Here is a 21,145-nt window from a genome sequence, read left to right as displayed (position 1 = left end):
GATTAAGTTTAACATTTTTAACCAAGTACTACCAAAAGTCTTGGCTTAAAAGAAAATAACACAAGGTTTGGGAAAAATTCAAAAGTTCAATCAACAAATAAGAATATTAACAAATAAACTAAAACTTGTATTTCAAATGAATGATATACAAGTTTGTAGTTTATTTGTATACATTTGTTAAAAAACAACAAAAAAAAAACAAAATGCTGATGCTTACAAATATTGTCTGTTAAAAAATATTTATTAACAATAATAGTTAAATGGCTTTTAAATTTTTAATCCTGTAGTGTTTAAAACTAGTACTTATTCAATTTAAAAATTTCATTCTGCTTTCTATAAAAATTATATACTAGTATAATGCAATCTGCTGACATTAATACAAGAAGACGTGACCTTTTAGGAAAAACTTATCTACATTACCTTGTTAAAAATTACCTTGCAATTATCAGTTATTTGATCTTGCATTGTTCACTTCCAACAGTATGGTACTACATTTAATAGCATTTTTATGTTTTTTTGTTTGAAGAATTTTGAAGTTTAGGAATTATTATATCATCACTAATTAATAAAAGCAATTCTATCTAATAAAAGGTATTAACAATTTAAATTACTTTTAATTTTGTCAGCTAAGTTATAATGAGTTTAAACAAACAATGTCAGCTACTATTTCAGTGGTGCATGGGAGGCATCTACTTTTTTGCATTTTCATCTTTATATTTTCAAGTTAGAGGTATGTTGGATTTTATTTTTATATCTGAACCTTGTGCAAGTGTTTTAAATGTTGCTGCTGCTGCCTGCTGTATACTGCTGTTTAAATTTGTGGTGTCATGTTATTGTTTATTATGATACTGTAACTTATCTCAACTTTAATCTTTTAATAGTCTTTAAAATAAAGTTTTCCAAAAGTAATCATACTCAACATTTATAAAAACTTTTTTAAAAATTTTTGATTTACAACCTTTTAACCTCCCAAATTAAAAACTCTTTGGATGTTTAATACCTGGGTTGTGTTACAGTTTAAATTGAATTTGTTGTTTGAAAAGTGAGTAAGGTTGAATATGCTTGGTACTCCCATATTTTATGGGTATTTTGAGATTTTCATTGATTGTGGGAATGAATATTGCACATCATTTCAAAGAAAAATTAAGATGCTAACACAAAATAACTTGCAAAATTGCTCTAATAAACTTTAATTTATGCAGAGAATCTGTGTGTTAGTTTTTTTTTGTAAACTTTGGTGTGTTTTAAAATTTTAAAATAATCTAGGATTGTATGGTCCAGATGGTCTTTTGCCTGCTCATCTGCAACTTAAAAGTGAGTTTTTTGGAGGAAAAATGTTATTTTCTCTAAAGTTTATAATATTGAACCATTTTTTAGATTATTTTCTGATTTGTTTTTAAATTAAATTTTAAATTAAAGGTTTGTTTGAGCTCACTCACTATCAATTAAATTTCTTTTTTTTTTTGTTTCTCTTTTCTTTACATTTATTAATTTGTCAGATAAAAAAGCCTTAACAATTAAGTAAGAAATTATTTTTAAAAAAATCAAAATAAAAGTTTATAATTTAAGTAACCTATGTCCTAATTTATTTAAATCAAATTGTCTAAATTAGCTAAATTATCGCAGGTGAAACCAATTTGCTGGAAAAATTTAAAACCAAGTTCACTATCCTATGGTTGGCTCCCTATCTAAATCTAGATGTTGCAAGTGCAATGGAATTTTTTTGCATAGTTGGTGCATTTTTATCAGCAGGAGCTATTAGCTTTGAAAGAATTCGAAATCGTATAGTTTTCTTTATGTTATGGGTGCTGTATTTTTCTTTGTACCAGGTGAAGTTTTTTTTTATCCAAGTTCAAAGTATAGTGATTTTAAATCTTAAGAAGAATTAAATAAAAGCTTTTTGATCTTAAAAGTGAACCAAGATTTAGTTTTTTCAATTTAATTTCAACTTTTTTTTTTTTGCTTAAAATTCTTTGGTTTTTTTTTTTTTTTTTTTTAATCGATAAACATTTAACCAATGATAATTTTTGTTATAAGTTATCTAAAGAAAACATCTGATGATTGAAACAAATAAACTAAATATATTTTTAAAATGCTTGATGAAAGAACAATTATATTTAACAGCATATTAGTTAGAACCATGTTTATTTTATTTTTAAAGATATATTGTTCACTGCCCATCATGTTGATCAACTTGCAATAATAATGCCAGAAAATTCTGAAAAAGTCAATATAGGATTAAAGCCATCATTAATACATCATTAAAACAAGTATCAATATTTGTAAAAAGAATTCTGTTTTGATTTATGAATATTAAGGCATTTTTTTTATAGGTTGGAAATGTTTTAAAAATAAGAATTTATGGATTTTTTTTTCTGTCTATTGTTCCTTAAGCTTATTTTTTATTAAAAGAATTAATTATCCTGATTTCAGAACATCACTTCTGATGACTTTAGAACTTCCCTTTTCGTGAAGAAATTCTGAAGTTCTCAGAAGTGATGTTCTGAAAACAGGATAATATTTACATTTATCTTACCTAATGATGATAAAAATTGAATTATAAAATATTATCCACTAATCATTCTTCTTTTCTCTAAAAACTGCATGTTCAAAACATGAAATCGAGTTTGAGAACCTTGGACTTTTCAGAAACTTGAGATCAAATATTTCCTAAAAAAAAAGATGCATCTTTTTCTTTCTGAAAGCAAGACACAGGTAAGTTAGTTGAATTACTTGCAGTTACAACGTTAGAGGTTTCATTTTGTTGACGCAGATGAGTTATTTGAATGTACTTCTGTGACATTGTGACTCTTAGGATAATTAACCCAAAAAACAAAAAATGAAAAAATCTTATTAATTCATGTTTAAAATTTCTGGTTTTTGTTTGCAATTAATAATAAAACTACATTTTTACTGACTTTATGTTAAAACCACTTTCCTCTGTTACTTCATTTGTTTTTAAGAGTGTATATTGCTAAAAAGGTACATTATTGTAACCACATTGGTTATATCATGCCCATACATGTAGGTCATAAAATCAGCAAATATTATGTAATATAACATAATTTTCTTCACTTTCTCCATTGAAGCCAGGCTTTCTGCATTGCAGCCAGTGTATGGATTAAATCAATTTCTAATTTGAGAAAAAGGTTTCAGTTGAAGTAAATTATTTATGACAAAAAGCTGATCCATTAATACCAAATATTAATGATAAGAGAGGATTATTAATGAATAGAAGAGAGCAGTTGGACAGCTTTTAAACAAGAATTTGCTAATTAATCGATTATTGATAAAATTACATATTTGATATATCAATATGTAAATGTCCCATCAAATCCCATCAAATTGTATGACTTCCAGCAGAAGTTTTACATGACATGCAAATGTTTTACAGTAAAGAGATAGATAAGAGAGAGATAAGGTAGGAACTAAGAATAAAAATGCAAATAGGAATTGTTGATAAGAAGGAAGCCAATAGATAGAAAAGACATATAGAAAGGAAGAAAAATCAAAGAAAGCTAAGACAAAGAATGGTGAGGGTGCTTTAGCAGTAAGCTCTTTCTATCAAACTGGATAAAAGTCTATGTAACAGAGAGTTCTAAGAGTAAAGATTTAAACTTTTTGTATTTGAATGCTGTTGGATTGGCAGCTATAAGATTTGATTTATCTAATAAAGAAGCTTCAGCAATTTTTACAGCTACATTAAAACCAGCTAAAGATGCAGGTTTACTAATGATAATATTCATATTATAAGCTTTGCCATAGATCATAAAAGGTATTGTGAGATTTAAACATAAAATCACGAAAATTTGTCAAGTTAAACATAATAATATTTTTATGGAAGAGGATATCCAGTGCATATTGTTTGATTGAAGACACTACTAAAAAATTTGTTTTTGATGAGAGCAGTAAACTCTCATCAAAGACAAAGCACTAATAAACTGCTGCACCTGGTACTTTGTATGGAAATTACTTTGCATGGAAAAATTATTTCTGAAAATAAAGTCAGTGATAATATTGAAAAATTACTTATCAAAGTGCAAAGTCTACATATTGTTAAAAATTCCTAATAATTATCTTCAAATGGATTTTATAAATCTTTAACAACAAATAGTTAACTCTATATATTCTTTTCGCAGACTAAAAACCACAGGATTCAGAGACCACTTCCCATCCTATGTTAGCTTTCTCTGGTCAAGACCCAGAATAAGTTAATTCAAAATATTATTATGTCAGCTCTTCTACCTGGAATAGTCATACTAAAGACAAGGCAGAAAGGCATTTTGCAATTAAGACAGAAGTGTAAGATATAGAATAATTCTATTGTTAAAAATCAAGTTGAGCTTGTCAACTGGAAAGATATAAATGAATCTGTTTTGATATGTTTATTAAATCAAGAAGACATAAAACTTCATGATAGTCCTATGTTGGTTCCTCAATTCCTTGTTAATTGTCAAAGGTTTTAGAAGTTTGTTAAAGAAGTTACAAGGGCATCAAAGACTGTTTTTTGATTTGAACAAAGAAATGGTTACTTAAGAGCAAATATGGATCATAGAGACATATTAACAGTAAGTCATTCAAGAAAACAGTTGCTAGATATTTTAGAATAAATATTATTTACTTAAATATTACTAAATATTTGTAATTTTATATAATCAAATGTTTATAAAGGTATGTAATTATATTTAAAAAATTTGAAAATTCTTATAAATATTTATGAAAATGGAAAAGTTTAATAGTTATAAAATCAACTTTATGGGCTAATCTGTATGTTTAAGCCTTGTTTGAAGCATTTGGGGCAAGGATTCAATTCACCTAGAAGGTTTTTAAAATCAATAAAAAACATTTTGCAAAAAAAAAAAAAAAGAAAAGTTTTTGAGGCTGAAAATTGAAAAGTGATTTTTTAAATTTTTCAAGAAAGAACATTTTGTAATCATTCACATATTGTCTAATGCATAAGAAAAATGGCTAAGAAAAGTGACCTCTATATGTTATCTATAAAGATTTTTATCTGTTCAGTACTTGATGCAATGTAGTGATCCTGACAGCACTACACAGGTATACCTGCTCTCTGTCAGGTTGGATGGAGTTTGTTTGTTGAATGATGATAGGAGAGCTTTTAAACAAAAACACTTTGATGAAGGATAGCTATTGATTTTTGATAGACACAGATTAACATTTCACATAAAGTTGTTAGATTGGCATCATCACATAGGTAGAGTTGTAAAAGGTGGAGTTGTTGAATATTAGTTGTACTTGGCAACATACCCTAGTAGTATTTTACAGACACTTGATGTGGGGGGTTTTCAAGACTGTTAAGTCAATTTGGAAAAAATGTTTGATTGAGCTTTTATGAACAGATTTGGTTTTGTGATCTTGATAAGAAGCAATTTTTATAGTTACTGAAGCAATTGGTTGTAAATGGTATATTCTGTAATGCTACTGTTGCTTTTGAAGCCAGTGATATTTATCAGCTTAGTATCTTTGAGTTGGCAAACATCATTGAAACTCTTCTCTAACATCTGAAATAGCAGGGCACAGAAAAGATGATAATCACTTGGAGCAATGTGTGGAGAATATGGTAGGTGGGGCAAGATCTCCCATCTTATCTCTATAAAATTAAAACATGTTGGTTTTTCTGTGTGGTTGCACATTGTTGTGCAGAAAACAAATCTTTTGGTGCTGCGGCCATGTTTGAGTGACTTTCTACCTGAGTCTTTCCAGTTGTTGACAGTTATAGTCAGCTGTTAAGGTGGTGTTAGGAGGAAGAAACATGAAATGTATGATGCTATGTACAACCCACCACACTGACAATATGACTTTCTTTTGGTGAGGATCTGCTGAAGGCTCTGGTTTGTTTGCTCTTCAGTATCAACCCACTCTTGCTTTTATGTGTAGTTTACATAAAGTACCTATTTCTTATCGCCAGTGATTGAGTGATCAAACCAGTCAAAGGATTGTTTTTTTGTAAAGCACATGACCTTGTCATGTTGAGCCTTTTACCAATGAATGAAGATAGTGCAGCACTGATATGTGAGAACATTAGAAGCTATACATTGGCTATTTAGTCTTGGATCATCTTGCACCAGTTTGCGCATCACTTCAAAATCAACTTCAGTTGGATGAGCAGACCTTGGACAATCCTTGAGTTGGAAGTCATTGGAATGAAAACATTGAAATCTTTGACAAGTGCGTTTAGTAATACTGCCTTGGCCTAGGGCTTGCCATTTGTTATGTTTGGCCTCACCAGTGAAATGAGCTGGAGCTCATAAAAGATGCATTATCGAATATGGGATTTCTGATCTGACAGTTTATGTTGAGTGAATCACCTGTAGTCACTTATATAGTTGTGTAGAAATTTCTAGAAAACAATGTTTCTTTGATGCATTAAAACATGTTGGAACATTCTAGAAAATCATAGAACTTCCCATGTTCTACCAAGATCCATTTGTAAAAAAACCTTTTTTTCCAACCCAATAATAAAATAACTTTTAAATTGATTTCTTTGGTCAGAGTATGGATTTTTTAGTTTTTCATATAGTTTAATCAGTAACATTTTCTCATTTTACTAATTTCAATGTTAACTTTTTAAAAAAATTTTAAAATTCTGTGATTTCAATCAGTTTATCCAAAATTTTGAGGTGAGTGTTGGACTTTCTAACCTTGGTACAAATGTGCAAGCTGCTCAAAAATGCACCATTCTAACATGTTTTACCATTATTTTTCAAGTTTTTTTTTCTACTTTAGGACAGCATTTGTGTACCTAGTAAATCTCAAATAAATAACTTTATTCTGTTACATTTTGCAATCAAAAAAAAAAAAAAAAAAAGTTAAGTTGAAACCCTGATGCATTCTATCAAAAGAGGTTTTTATCAGAAAAAAAGTTGATTTTAATCTTAAAGCGGTTAATAACAACAAGAAAAGACTTGATATGGGATGACATCTGAAATGCTTTACTTGACTTGTTGAAAATATGTCAGTGATGAAATGCAGGTAAACAGCAAAATAAGCAAACAGTTTTATTGTACAGTGAAGAAGCATAATCTCAGGGCTACCACTAATTGTGTCAGGTAACATCTCTTCCACTTACCAACTGAAGAAGTCTCTGCTGAGCAATAATAAAAGACCCAAATGCCTCCAAAGGGCCAAGGATCACCAACATCAGGCTGCTGCTGATTAATTAAAGTAAATTAAATGAAATTAGTCTGTTTTAAACCTTTTTATTAGATTGTTACACTTTTCTGATAGGTTTACTAAACATGGGTCGTACAGTCTTTACTACCATTTTTTTGTTCAGCAACCTAGATGACCCTTGACTGAACTATTAGAAACCTTGATATGCTGCTCCAATCTACATTGAAACTGGTTGGCTCTTTGCTTATTATTCAACAATGTTTTTTCTGCTCCAAAACTTGATTGGTACAAGGTAATATAACTATTTTCTGACTGAAGGTCAGCATCTCTAAGAATATGTCAGTTCCATATCAAGTTTTCTCTTGAGTAGTATGATTTGCTTTCTGATTAAAGATTTTTCTTGACAATAAACCATTGAGAGTATGTTAAATATTTTAGTAGGGCTTCAACTTTGCCCCTTCTAAGACTTGAGTCTGTGAACTTGCCCATCAACAAACATCACAGAAAAAAAAAATTATTTAATGATTTAAAATGAAATATAAAGCTGCTAGGTACACTGATACTGTGTTACAGTTATAAACCGCTTGAAAAATAATGAAAAATCATGTTAGTTTGCAAATTTATAAAAAAATTTTTAAAAATCTTACTTCAAAATCTCAAGACATTTGATAAATTGTTACAAAATTTTTGTAATTTTCTTTGATTACAAATATACATTAGCAAACTAAACACTGTTGCTAACTTTATCTTAATGAAAAACTAAAAATGCCATGCATTAACCAAAGAAATCAAAAGGTGATTCTAATACTTTTCACACCACTGTATATCATCGGTTTTGACATTATGGTCTTTTATTCACTATTTTTTCAAAAATATGTTTTGCTTTCAGGAGGAAAAAAATCCTCTTGGTTATGTTTTAGGGAGATATTTTGTTGGCTTAACTGCTCATTAGTGATTCTTTAAATAGTTGTTTGAAGCTTTAAAATTAATGATGTTTTAGTGGGGAGAAGTTAACTGTTTGTTTCTTATTGTAAAATTTTAATTCCAGGTTGGGCAAACATTTATGTGGTTTCAGTGGTATGTTGTTGTTTTTTAATGTGGAAAAAAAAAGTTAGCTAATGTAATTACAAACAATGTAATTGCATTAAGAATAAAAAACATTTAGTTTATGTAATATTATATTTTATAATTAAAAAAATTGAATTTTGCATAGAATTAATAAATATTTTTTAAAATAATTATTAAAATATAAATCACTCAAATATTAAAGTCTTGAGGAAATCTTATCATATAAAGACTTGTATGATGAGTGTCCCTTCTTTAAAATGATTGACTTGATTAAACATTACTTATTTCTTTAGGGATATTCTTTTGTTGGAAACTGGTTTTTTAACAATATTTTTATCACAAAATGTAGCCAATAGAAAATCTATACCTGGGTGAGACATTTAATTATTTAGAAATGTCATCATAAAATCACTGTTAGTTTTCATTTTAAATTACATTTTAATAATTGAATTACCTTTTTTTTATTTGATAGCTTTCATCATGACTTGATATTTTGGTTGCTGAAATGGCTATTGTTTCGACTTATGTTTGCCTCAGGTGTTGTAAAGCTTACCAGCATGTGCCCAGCTTGGTGGTCTCTCACAGCTCTGAATTGGCACTATGAATCTCAGGTATATTTAAAAGAAAGATTGCTTGTATACAAATTTTAATCAGATTATTCATTACCTGTTAAATATAATTAGAGATCACAAAAAATAATAGTTGATCCCCACTTCAAAAAGAGGTTTATGTTTAGTGTATTCCTACTTATTTTGCTTGGTATGCTCACCAGTTGCCAGAATTCTTCCAAAAAATAAGTGTTGTAGCTACGTAAGTTGTAGTTATTAAGTTCTTATCTATATTTATTACTCAGTTTTAAATATTAAGTTTAATTTGTGTTGTTTTTGTTAAAAAATTAATGTGATTTAAATGCTGAGACTTAAATATTTGAAATTGATGTTCCACCATAAAATTCTTTTAAACTTTGTAATTTTTAGGTTTGTCATAGAAATTCCAATTCCTTTTTTTTTCTTTTCTCCACTTCGATTGTTAAGGATATTTGCATTCTACTCTCAGGTAAATCTAAAATAAGTCAAATCCTTTCTCATTCTTAAAATAATTTTTCAAGAAACAGCCTGCATATAATGAATATTTTTGAAGAAATACTGCTTGTAAATAAAGAATATTTTTGGGGTATTCTTTAAAATTTTTTTAAAAATTGTTTTATTATTCTCATAGTTTCTTTTGTAATTATTTTAGATATTGTTTCAAGTGACCATTATTCTTACTGGCAATTACAATTTCTTCAATTTCCTTACTATTGCTCTATGCCTGCCATTATTAGATGACCAGTATATTGATAAACTCACTCCAAAGTTTCTCAGTAAATTTTTCTTTTAGTGATATTTTCTTTTCACTTTTAAAATATTTTGATGTAGTATTTTCAAAAATCATTTCTGGAATAAACTCGTAAAGTTGACTATCTATTTTTAAAAAATGTTTTATAAATTGGCAATACAGCTTTACCTCAGTATCATTTGATGGGAATTGTGTTTTTTAAAAATAAAAAAATATTCCAGCATATGTGAATTTTGTTCAAAGCTGGTAAAATCAGATTAGGAGTTATACTAATATTCCTTATCTGATTTCAAAAATGTTGATTGCTAACTATACTTAATGATATAGTGTATTCTTTCTTTACATTTTGTGCTTTTTTCCCTTTTGTGGATACAAAGTGGTGTCAAAATTTGGGTTGCTACAATAAATGAGAATGAAAAACAGAAAGAATTTAGAATGGATAAATGTCAGAACAAAAGTTACCAGAATTAAAAATACCAAAATTAATGCCATTTGAAAATAAATTTCTGTTTAATAATTTTATGATTTGTATTTTGATTTCATGTGACATTAACTCAAAGTTGCGATTGCAAATCTGCTTTATCTAAGTATTTCTATGCTCCACATTCTTTGAGATGGTTTTACCATTGAATAAAATATTGAATCTGGAAGCAAGATAAATGTAGTTAACTTTATTGCAATAGTAGGGTAATATATTAATTATAGAAATTACCTTTGTAAAAAATCCTTTTTTGCTTCAATTGCAAACTCTAGAAGCGACATTATTTATAAAATGTAGGAGTGACTTTTTTATAAATTCTCCATGGTAGGGGTGGTAGCATCAACAACTAATTAATTTAAAAAAATGAATTGTTAATTGAATAATTTCCAAACAATTAATCAATTAATTTGCTGCTATAAAAATCAAAAAAATTTGCCATTTTTTGCCATTAAATGGAAATTACTTATACTTTTATCTGGTACCACTGAAAAATGTAAACAAATAATACATTTTCAGTGCGGCAGTACAAATAGCCTGGTCGCCATTTAGAATGTTATCTAAAAAAATTTGTTCTGAAGTTTGGAAGCATTTTTTTTATCAAAAAAAAAAAAAAAAAATCAATATTCAAGTGCAAACATTGTTCAATCGAACTTAAATTCCATTCATCACCTTTAAGTTTTTTGTATCATTTAGAACATCTTGAGCACAAACATAAAATTTTGCAAATCAAAATTGGTTCAAAAACTTCAAAAGCTGTACAGCGAAGTTCTGGTGCTTACTTAAATAAAGTAGCTGAAGAGGTATTAGCTTCTTTAACAGCTGTTGATCTTTTTTGCAACTTTGACCAGTAGTAAAGATATTAAAAATGGCTGGAAAGCTCAATGACTAAAATTGAACTTGAAGTAGCATCTGAGTTTGAATCCACTTCTAATCTGGAATTAACAAGGAAAAAAACAAACTAAAGCTGAAGAACTAGCAGAAATTCTATTTCCTAAAACTTCATTAATAGGAGGAGCTAAAAGACTAACTTGTAATTCATCCCTTCAAGAAATTTTGACTTATATGTGAAATGGCAGTACTCGGAAACACTGGAAAAAGCCCATGCTCTTTAGAAAAGATTTACAATCCCATGCTAAGTCTTCCCCCTTTTCTATAGAAATGTTAAGAAGTTTTAGTACCACTGGTTTATTACTAAGTTACGTTTAAATGATGATACTAATATTAACTTCTGTATTTAAGATAATATCTGACAAAAGAGAAATAAAACTTTTATGAGTAGCAATATACTTTTTGTAAATCGTAAAAATTCATTTTTGAAAATGAGCAAAAATTAATCTCAATAATTTAGTTTTGAAGGTAAATTTTAATTACTTGCTTAACAGATAGTGTTACAGAAATCTGTTTAATTTTTTTTTGTTGTAATTATTTTTTTTAAATTTTTTATTTGATGTTTATTTAATGTTGTTGTTTTTTTTTTTAAAAATCTTAAATTTTAAGTTTTAGAAAAAGCATTGAGTTTTATAGAATAATTTTATTTTTATTATATGTAGTCAGTAAAAAAAAGTCTTTGGGTGCTTGTGATATTTTCCTTTTTTTTTTCTTTTTATTTTAAAAAAGAAATCAAGTTCTTAAGTTGTAAACATTTTCTATAAAATATATCTGACAGTTAGCAAATATATCTAACAGTTAGCAATTATAATATATAGTTTTAATCAGTATGATATTGCAATGCACCAATATAATGCAAAAAAGTATTCAGCTGTAATTATATGTTTAATATTAAAAAATCAATAGAAACAAAAATCAATAGAAAATCAATAGAAACAATATTAAAAATAATCAATTTTTTGTTAGATTTCATATTCCTAATTTCTTTCATTTCTCAAACTTTCTTCAGTTGCTGCAGTACAAAATTGACTCATTGTTTGGTAACTTCAGTCAGGATATTATTTAGGTTACTAATATTTTTGATTAAATAAAAAACATCTGTTTAATTTGCTATGGTTTATGATGTTTCCTCTCAAAGCGACCATCTTTTGACTTGATCTTTTGTCTTTTAAAAAAAGCACATCCTGTTCAATTTGCTTTTGGTTTAACAGTAGTCTTTTGCAATCATGCATACAGCTTGTTCATGTTTTAAAAAATGAAAGTAAAGCATGTTCATGTTTTAAAAAATTAAAGTAAAAACATTCTTAAAATTCATTGATTTTTTGATTGGTACAAATTACCAACAATTTTATTGTTTTTTATTTTATTTTATTTTTTTAAGAATATTCAGCCTCAACTGACATGGCTGTGCAGTTAAAAACTTCTAGAATTAGTTCCTTTATATCTGCTTTGCTATCATCCTTTTTTATTTTATCCCTTACCTATTGGACAAAGAAGTTCTTTAACCTGAATTTTCAAAATGGAGAAATAGTTTCAGAAATAGGTTAGTTTTTTGCCTAAACAGAAATCATCTTGAAATTTGAGTTCATTTTCAACTTGATATTGTTTCTAAAATTAACAACATAATCTTTATTAAAGCTTTTAGTAAAAAATCTTTTCTGAAATTTGTTGAAAGTGGCACCATAGTTGGGATTGTTATTGGTGTTGGATGTTTTATGATGCAAGTTATAAAGTGTATATACAGGTAATTCATCAAGAGTGTTAAAAGTTATGAGTAGTGCATTAGTTTTCAAAAAATATGTTCTATTTGATAATAAATATTATTTGCTATATCTTTTTTTAAAAAAGTGTTCATTCAAAAAAAGGTGTCTATATTTCAGATCAGCGTCGCAAGAGGAGAATATGATCAGAAAATGCTTCTCATTATTTAAAGCCTTTGTGTTTATTTTTATTTCAACATGGTTATTTTGTGTCAGCCTAGTATGTGCTTTGTTATTACATTTTATTTACATAGTATGTGCTTTGTTATTACATTTTATTTACATAGTATGTGCTTTGTTATTACATTTTATTTACATAGTATGTGCTTTGTTATTACATTTTATTTACATAGTATTCAGATAAATGGAAATGTGTCTGGTACTAAAATAAATGGAAATGTATATCGGTACTGCAGTATTACAATAAGCAAAGTTTAATTTAAAATATACATCATTAAATAGAGAATTTGAATGTGATATTTTCAAATATTACAGTATTGGACAAAACATGGTGGAAAAACTCAAATTTAGAACAAAAGTTGATCAAAAACTAAAAAGAACTAGTAAAACAATTGTTTAATTAATTTTAAAACAGTTTATTATGTTCTTAACAAAATTTTAAATGTTTGAATCATACTAAGAACAAATCAAAACAAAGCTTTATTTATAAGATTTAATTGTCTTTATTCAATTTACCGTATTCTCTTGTCTCTTTTATCATAACATTACTCTAAAATAATAAAATAGATTTTGGAACGTCTGGCCAATTATTTTTCAATTAAACTAAAAATAGATTTAACTCTTGATATATGGCGTAAATTGCAACTTAAAATGGCTTACAACAAATTAGGAAGTGTTTTACGTGAAAATATTATTAAAGATTTTAAAAGCAGAAACGGTCAAGCTGAAATTTGTAGAAAATATAATATAGCTAAATCGACTGTAAGCAAAACTGTCAAAACATTTTCATCTTGTGACTGCTATAAAACAAACCATCGGGGCAGACATCCAAGAAAAACATCACAAAGACTAGATTGAATAATTGTTAAAGAGCTTTAAAAAGATCCATTTTTGTCATCCACAAAATTAACCGAAAAACTTGAACTACAAATCTCTAATTGCACTGTGTAACAAAGAGCTAGCGAAGCAAAATTGTTTTCTCTAATGCCTGCCAAGAAACCACTAACTTCTTTTAAAAATAGAAAGTTAAGGCTTGTGTTTGCCAAAGCACACCAAAATTGGACTGTAGACCAGTGGAAAAACATACTTTTTAGTGATGAATCAAAATATAACCGTTTTGGAAGCGACAGCAAGAAGCAAGTCTGGAGACCAAAGAACGCTAGATTCAATACTAAATATACCAAGAAGATTGTTAAGCATGGAACGTCTGCTATTGTTTGGGGATGTTTCTCAGCACTAGGAACTGGTCCTATTCACAAAATTAATGGAGTTATGGACCACTTTGTTTAATTATGGACCGCTATGCTGAATGGGAGATGCCCCTAAAATGGATTTTTCAACAGGACAATGATCCCAAACATACTACAAAAATTGTAAAACAAGACAAGAATATCACCATAATGGAGTGGCCTGTACAAAGCCCTGACTCGAATCCCATAAAAAATTTGTGGGAAATAATTGACAATTAGGTTGAGTGTGCAAATGTTAAGACAAGTGAGCAACTATTTGAACAAATCGAGAAGGCCTTGCGAGAGATTGATATGAGAATTGTTGACTCACTAATTGAGACTATGCCTCGAAGAATGAAAGCATTAGTTAAAAGTAAAGAAGTTCCTACCAAATATTAAGTTAGTTTTTGAAGTTTTTTGAAAAATAATAAGTTAATTTTTGAATTTTTTTGAATTTTCAGTCAATTTTTTGAATGTCCACCTTGTTTTGTCTAAAGAAAAATGTAGTTTGTTAGGGAAAATGTGTTTTAAAACTTTTTTAGTAATTTTTATTATGATTCAAAAGTTTTAAGTTTTGATAACAACATAATAAACTACATAAAAAACAATATGTTCAATTGTTTTACTAGTTTTTTTTAGTTTTTGATCAACTTTTGTTCTAAATTTGAGTTTGTCCACCATGTTTTGTCCGATACTGTATATATATTGAAGTTGTTAAGTTATTTGTATTTACAAATGTCATTTTTAATAATACCTTGGTTTTAAAAATATGTAAATATACCTAACTGTTTCACTTTAGGTACCTTACACAGATATTGATCGTAACACACAAGAAAGTCTCTGGCCGATTATACAAAAATGGCATTCCCATAGTGAATATTATCACATTTCAAATAGTTATGGATTATTTAGAAGGTATGTTCATTAATATTAATATTTTAAAATGTTGCTAAATAAATCTTTTAAATAATTCTTTTAAACAATTTTTTTAAATAATTATTTTTACACTACGTTATACTGTAATTACTACTACTAAATTGTTTCTAAATGAGATTTACATATAAATTGTTTTGTTAGCTTTTTTTTACAACCCTTTTTTTTTTTTTGCAAAATTTCGTAAAAAGGTTTGCAAGTAGGATAAATGTAACACTCTGATTTTTTTTTCTTTTAAACATAATATATTTTTGTTGCAATTATTTAAAAAACTTTAATAACAGCAATATTTTAATATTTCTATTAGAATGAGATATACTTAAGGAGGAAAATTTACTAGTTTTATTTTAATAGTTTTTAAATTTGTTTTAAGTACATCAGTATGATGTATAAAATTCTTTTTTACCATCTTTAACTTTTTAGAATGACTGGTGTCGGTGGTCGACCAGAGCTTATTGTGGAAGGATCTAATTATTTAGATAAAGGGTGGAAGGTTAGAAGAATAAACTTTATTTATATGCTTTGAATTTTATTGTTTCAATTTTTTTTAAAAGTGATTTTATTGTTGAATTTGTTAAAAAAAATTGTTTCATCATTTTATTTGTGTAGGAATTTTTTATTTTATTTGATAGGAATTGTCATTTTTTTATTTGATAGGAATTGTCATTTTTTTATAAACCTGGCAACTTAAGTGCACCTTTGCGGTTTGTTGGTAAACTTAAAAGATTTACTCTTACTAATAAAATGTCCTAATTTTTGTTAATAAGGTCAGCACAATTTGTTAACATTCTTGAGACTAAATTGTTAATTTAAAAAAGAGATATTTAAGATTAAAACTTTTAGATGTGATTTAAAAGTTGTTTTTTTTTTCTATTTTATTCTAGCGCCACATCAACCAAGACTTGATTGGCAAATGTGGTTTGCTGCACTTGGATCATATCAGCATAATCCTTGGTTTATCCATCTTATTTATAAGATATTGCATGGTAGTAAAGATGTTATGTCCCTGATGGCACCTTCACCTTTTAATAGTGATCCTCCTAAATATGTACGATCACGCCTCTTTACATATCGTTATACTACTATACAAAGAAATAGTTCAGGGCTCTTCAGCTTCTTGATAGAATCCAGGTGATCATATTTTTAAAATATTTTTTTATATACTCTCCCACTATTAACTTTATTTTGATTCATTAAGACTTCTTTATGTTTCAGTTCTAAATAATATTCACAGCTCTGTGTTTGCTTAAATAATATTCACAATTCTGTGTTTTTTTTAATAATATTCAGCATTTGAGATATTTGACAATAAAGCTTTTTTAATGTTGCAGATAAAACTTTATCTAATATCATGTAAATGCACTATTTTTTACCATATTCACTCAGTCAGTTATACTAGTACTATTTTATTTATTTTTTCTTTGAAACACAAAGCATTCATGAACAGTTTGCATAGCAAATGGAAGCATTTAGTTATCCTAAGTATTTTTGTTTGAGGAATGTAAAAGTGTAAAAACTATAATTTTAGTGGTAGCTCCAATATTTAAATTTTTGTTTATATGCAATAAGTAAATAATAAAGCTTGTTTTCTTTTTTCGACTTTAATTTTTATTGAAAAGTTTCAGCCATTGCTAACAAGGAGAGTTTTTCTAACACATCTAACACTTTAGTGAAAAGCTACTATTTTTTTCTTGTTCTTGATCAATGTTGATTGATCTTTTTCATTTTACATGCAAAAGATCAATGAACATTGGAAATAGTTAAGCTGTCAGTTTATTTTGTACAAAGATGAGATCTTATCTCAGTACATATTTCATATTAAAAATTAAAATGAATTTTTTTTTTTTACGTAGTGAGAAATTTAATCATTATTTTATCATGGTCAAGTTCTTTCAAATAACTTCAAATGCAAAACATAAAGTTATTTGAAAGAGTTTGACCATGATAAATTAATCCCATTTTTTTTATAGCTCACAGTGCATAGGAACATGCTGTTTTTTTTTTTTTTTTTTTGATTATCACTAGAAAAGATTTCCTCATTCAAAAAATGTAAGCGATAACTTTTTTAGTGGGGACCTGGGGTGAAATCACATGTTTTAGGGGAGTGCCCAGGAATTTTGTTGTTCAAGATAGGTAACTAAGAGACATGGGGCATATTCAAATTTCTAGTATGTTGATACTGGTGTCAAATGAAGATGACTTGCGAAATATTAAGGTAGTTTGAGCTAAACCAACCCTGCCCCGACCCCTAACTGCCCCCTTCTTAGAACTTTAAATCTCCTTTAATCATAATTTTTTTTTTTGTTCTATCATAAACTAGATCGAAATTCATCGATAGATGTCAAGTTTCATTAAAAAATCTCTTTTCCTTTAAGATTTATAACCTTGCAAAGCTTAAAATTACCTCCAATTACCCCCTGACATAACTTTAAATGGTCTTAACTATTAAACAAAAATTATTTTTTTTATTAATTTGAAATCTGTTGATGAATTTTGATCTAGTTTAATATAAAATAAGCAAAAAACTGAAAAGGATTTTTAGGAGCCATACTCTAGGGGAGGGCTATTAGGGGTTGAGTAGGGTTTGCTACAATTACTTATTACAGTAAAAAAAAAATTTCTGGTCTTTATGGTTAGATTATGATTGATATTTTAAAGATCAATACCTTAATTTTTTATAAGTCATCCTCATTTGACACCAGTATCAACATACTAGAAATTTGAGTATGCCCCATATCTCTTAGTTACCTATCTTGAACATCAAAACTCCTGGGCACTCCCCTTAAATATGTGACTTCTGCGCAGGTCCCCACTAAAAAAAGTTGTTGTTTACATTTTTTGAATGAGGAAATGTTTTCTAATCATAATCAAAAAAAAAATTTCTGGGGATGTGTTGCAAGGTATTACAGTATGTTCCTATGCACCGTGAGCTAGTATTGTTAAGTAGAATTATGATTATTATTGACCAAATCATAAAAATTTTTCTGTTATTTTTGAACCTGTTACAAAAATTGGTTAAGTTGATTTTTCTATGCTTCCATCCTTATTTTTTGTTTTTTTAGAAAAATAAAGAAATGGTGGCGGAGAGAAATGCTAAAAGAATACACCCCTCCATTGTCAAAAGATGAAAACTCCTTAGTTAGATACATTCGTGACATGGGATGGAGTAACAAGGTATCCAAAACCTTGATACCGAAAATGCAGCACCTCAATCGACCATAGAATAGCATGCAAATTATAAATAAGAATTAAATAATACAAAGTCAAATGTGGCATTGAAACTCTAAAACACTGTTTACATGAGGTCCAGAATGAGATGATGATGATGATGATGATGATGATGATGATGATGATGATGATGATGATGATGATGATGATGATGATGATGATGATGATGATGATGATGATGATGATGATGATGATGATGATGATGATGATGATGATGATGATGTGATCATGATCATGATAATCATGATCATGATCATTATCATCATGATTACACAGATCAGGATTGACGCTTGGATGATAATTTACAGAATTTTATGCCAACCGTTTTAACGAAGAGTTTAAAAGTTCTTAATATTTTAAGTTATAGTTCTGATCTTTAAAAGTTGTTTTTTTTTTTAATTTTTTTTTTTTTTTTTTTTTTAACAGAATGAAGTATTGATGGATGGAGTTCTATTTCGACTCCTTAATATTCTATATGCGAATTCACGAAACATTAGTCCAACAGCTTTTATTTTGCAGTCGTATTTAATTTGTGTTTTTACTTGTGTTATAAAGAATTTTATTTCATAATGGAAAAGAGGAATGTTTTTTTAATGAAGTTGTTTACATTAAATGTGGGAATTAATACTTAGAAGTGTGTTTGCTTGTCGAGCAAACACACTTTTAAGTATTAACTCCCTGCCATCTTCTTCAAAACTCCGAATACCATCAGCCTATGCAGGAGACTTTCAGTTACGCAAAAAGATTTACTTAAAAACTCGATGTATGGAGTTCAACCTTTCAAGGCTTTTCTCAAATCCTTTTTTTTTTTCTTTTTTTTTTTTGCATCTTTTGTTTTCTCTGAAAAACAACAACATTACTTTTCAGTTTAATTGAACAGATCTTTAGAAACATGGAAATCAGGTAATGAAAATCTTTTAAGTAGCTTTTAGACTTTTTTTTCAAATAGCAGCTTGACAGAGTGTGTTTTTCTTAAGGAACTACATATGCTATTTGAAATGAAGAAAAATGAAGTTCTTCTATTGAACTATTACAATGTTACAACTTTATATTACACTTTTACACCTTAAAAAGTACTTTGGGTAAATGTTTAAAGCTTGAATTATACGCATTATCTCCTTTGAGAATTTTTACAAGTCAGTTTATGACATACTAAATAGTCAATTAGTAACCTAAATAAGTAAATATAACAAAAATTCATTAACAATTCGATTCCTAAAGCACCTGCGAGGACTGATGTTCAGAGATAAAGTTGTGATAAGAATCAAACAGGTTAAAAAGATAACTACATTACTCGCTCGAAAGACAAGCAGCCAAAAGAAAGATGGTTAAGAATGTGCAAACGTATCCTAAAGTGTTTCTCTAAGTTAGACGAATTATTTGAAAAGTCAGATTCTAATAGATGACGGATCGCCCCACCCTCCTTGGAACCGTCACTGGTTTTGAGAACTAGGTTGGTGACTTAACAATCAAATAATTTTAAAACGATAATTCGAGTAATTTTAACTTGAAAGTTTAAATTTAAAATCCAAAACATTGTTGAACTATTTGATTCAAACTCAACCGATATCCTTACCAAACATTAAAAGCTTCGCGAAGAAACAAAAAATTAAAATTTTTCCATCCCCTATTTTTACATTAACAAATTAAAAAGGATAAAAAAGTTGTTTTGAAAGTTTAAAATAGAAAATTTAATTCATATTATTAGAGCATACTAAGTATTGATGCCGAAAAAGATTTGAAAGATTGTAGCCGTATATTTTTCTGTAACTATAACACCGTTCAATAGGAAATATGAATGATAATACCAAAGTCCACCGTTCAATAGGAAATATGAATGATAATACCAAAGTCCACCTTCCTTAGTGAAAAAAGCAGGAAAATGTTTTATAGCGTTTTTGTTAAACACATTAAAAAATTTCTTTCGAGTAAATTTGAACGGATCGAGAAAATTTCTCTGCTTTCGATTCAGATCTCTAGTTTAATTGTATAAGTCCTCTTTATTATTGGCACTTAAAGTTTCTGATACAGACACTTCAGAATTATTCATGACGAGAAGGTACAGGAAAGGTTGCTTATGAGCAGATGTTGGCGGATTAACAATAAAAAAAAATAGCAATCTTTAAAATGATCAATAGATGTCTCCATATTCTAGACACTACGAATTTCATTGATTTTTTTTTCCGATACCAGATTAAAGATAAAAATATTAAAAGCAACGAAAAAATATTAAACGTTAATTCAAATTCAAAGATAAAGTGTGTCTAGTTATGTAAATTTTTTTTGCATTAAAAACGAGGCGCCCAAGTTTGAATTATAATTTTTTAAATGTTGTTATAAAATACACGTAAAAATTAAGGTCAATTCGTTAAGCAATCTGTAATGCTTGAAGAATGATTCATAGATTTCTATTGTTAAGCTAAATACTTTTGGACCCAAAAACTTGCAAATTCATATGAAATACTATCTTTCTTAAATCATATTTCACCAATAAAAAAGCTTGACTCCAATTAAAATTGAATCACGAGTATTTTTTTTTTTTCATAATTGTAACTGGTAAATATATCCAACATAAATGTTATTACCAAAATTTTTACTTGTAGGTATAAAAAATGCAAGAAGTTGTGAAATTTATTTCGGTTGAAGCAGAAATAGCAGCTTAAACTATAATAATTGAGACTGGATTAAAAGCATTGAGAAAGAAAATACATTGAAAAGGTAAACCTCACCCAAAAATCTTTTGGCTTTTTTTTTTACGGAAGAAACTTATATGAACTAAATAACCCTCGAGCAGATCAAATAAAAATTGGCAAGACTTGATGGTATAAAACCTTTTTCTGAACATTTTCAGGCAAAAAAAAAAAGATGGGAAAAAGTTAAAAAGCATATTGTATGAGAGGCAGATT

The 21,145-nt window shown here is 27.9% G+C and overlaps 1 protein-coding gene across 6 annotated transcripts; it reads left to right on the top strand.

The window, feature by feature from the left end:
• The first annotated feature begins 351 nt into the window (after window positions 1–351).
• Window positions 352–18,833, top strand: LOC145193865 (lipase maturation factor 2-like). Of its 6 annotated transcripts, none has more exons than XM_090068387.1 (19): window positions 352–485; window positions 627–730; window positions 1,267–1,314; window positions 1,627–1,829; window positions 8,183–8,211; window positions 8,496–8,573; window positions 8,675–8,813; window positions 8,939–9,012; window positions 9,180–9,258; window positions 9,442–9,565; window positions 12,291–12,452; window positions 12,548–12,653; window positions 12,790–12,889; window positions 14,878–14,993; window positions 15,435–15,504; window positions 15,669–15,723; window positions 15,896–16,142; window positions 18,074–18,185; window positions 18,666–18,833. In XM_090068387.1, the coding sequence occupies exons 2-19, from the start codon at window positions 637–639 to the stop codon at window positions 18,807–18,809; spliced, it is 1,980 nt and encodes a 659-aa protein (XP_089924513.1). In that variant the 5' UTR covers window positions 352–485; window positions 627–636; the 3' UTR covers window positions 18,810–18,833. The 6 variants fall into 6 exon arrangements, with proteins under 6 accessions (XP_089924513.1, XP_089924518.1, XP_089924514.1 ...); XM_090068388.1 differs by having other exon boundaries at window positions 453–480; XM_090068389.1 differs by lacking the exons at window positions 352–485; window positions 627–730; window positions 1,267–1,314 and having other exon boundaries at window positions 1,634–2,715.
• The last annotated feature ends 2,312 nt before the right edge of the window (window positions 18,834–21,145 follow it).

This window comes from Hydra viridissima, unplaced genomic scaffold (assembly GCF_058129835.1).
Source record: "Hydra viridissima isolate aposymbiotic clone 2 unplaced genomic scaffold, HvirCarnegie_v1 scaffold_12, whole genome shotgun sequence".
NCBI lineage: Eukaryota > Metazoa > Cnidaria > Hydrozoa > Anthoathecata > Hydridae > Hydra > Hydra viridissima.
This window is presented reverse-complemented; position numbering and strand designations above follow the sequence as displayed.

What these genes read in the sequence shown, in the direction of transcription:
- LOC145193865 (XM_090068387.1), top strand. Translation starts at nt 637, where the DNA reads ATGAGTTTAAACAAACAATGTCAGCTACTATTTCAGTGGTGCATGGGA. An exon ending in TGCACCTTTGCGGTTTGTTG is followed by an intron (nt 15,724 to 15,895) that starts GTAAACTTAAAA and finishes ATTTTATTCTAG; the next exon opens with CGCCACATCAACCAAGACTT. An exon ending in AGCTTCTTGATAGAATCCAG is followed by an intron (nt 16,143 to 18,073) that starts GTGATCATATTT and finishes TTGTTTTTTTAG; the next exon opens with AAAAATAAAGAAATGGTGGC.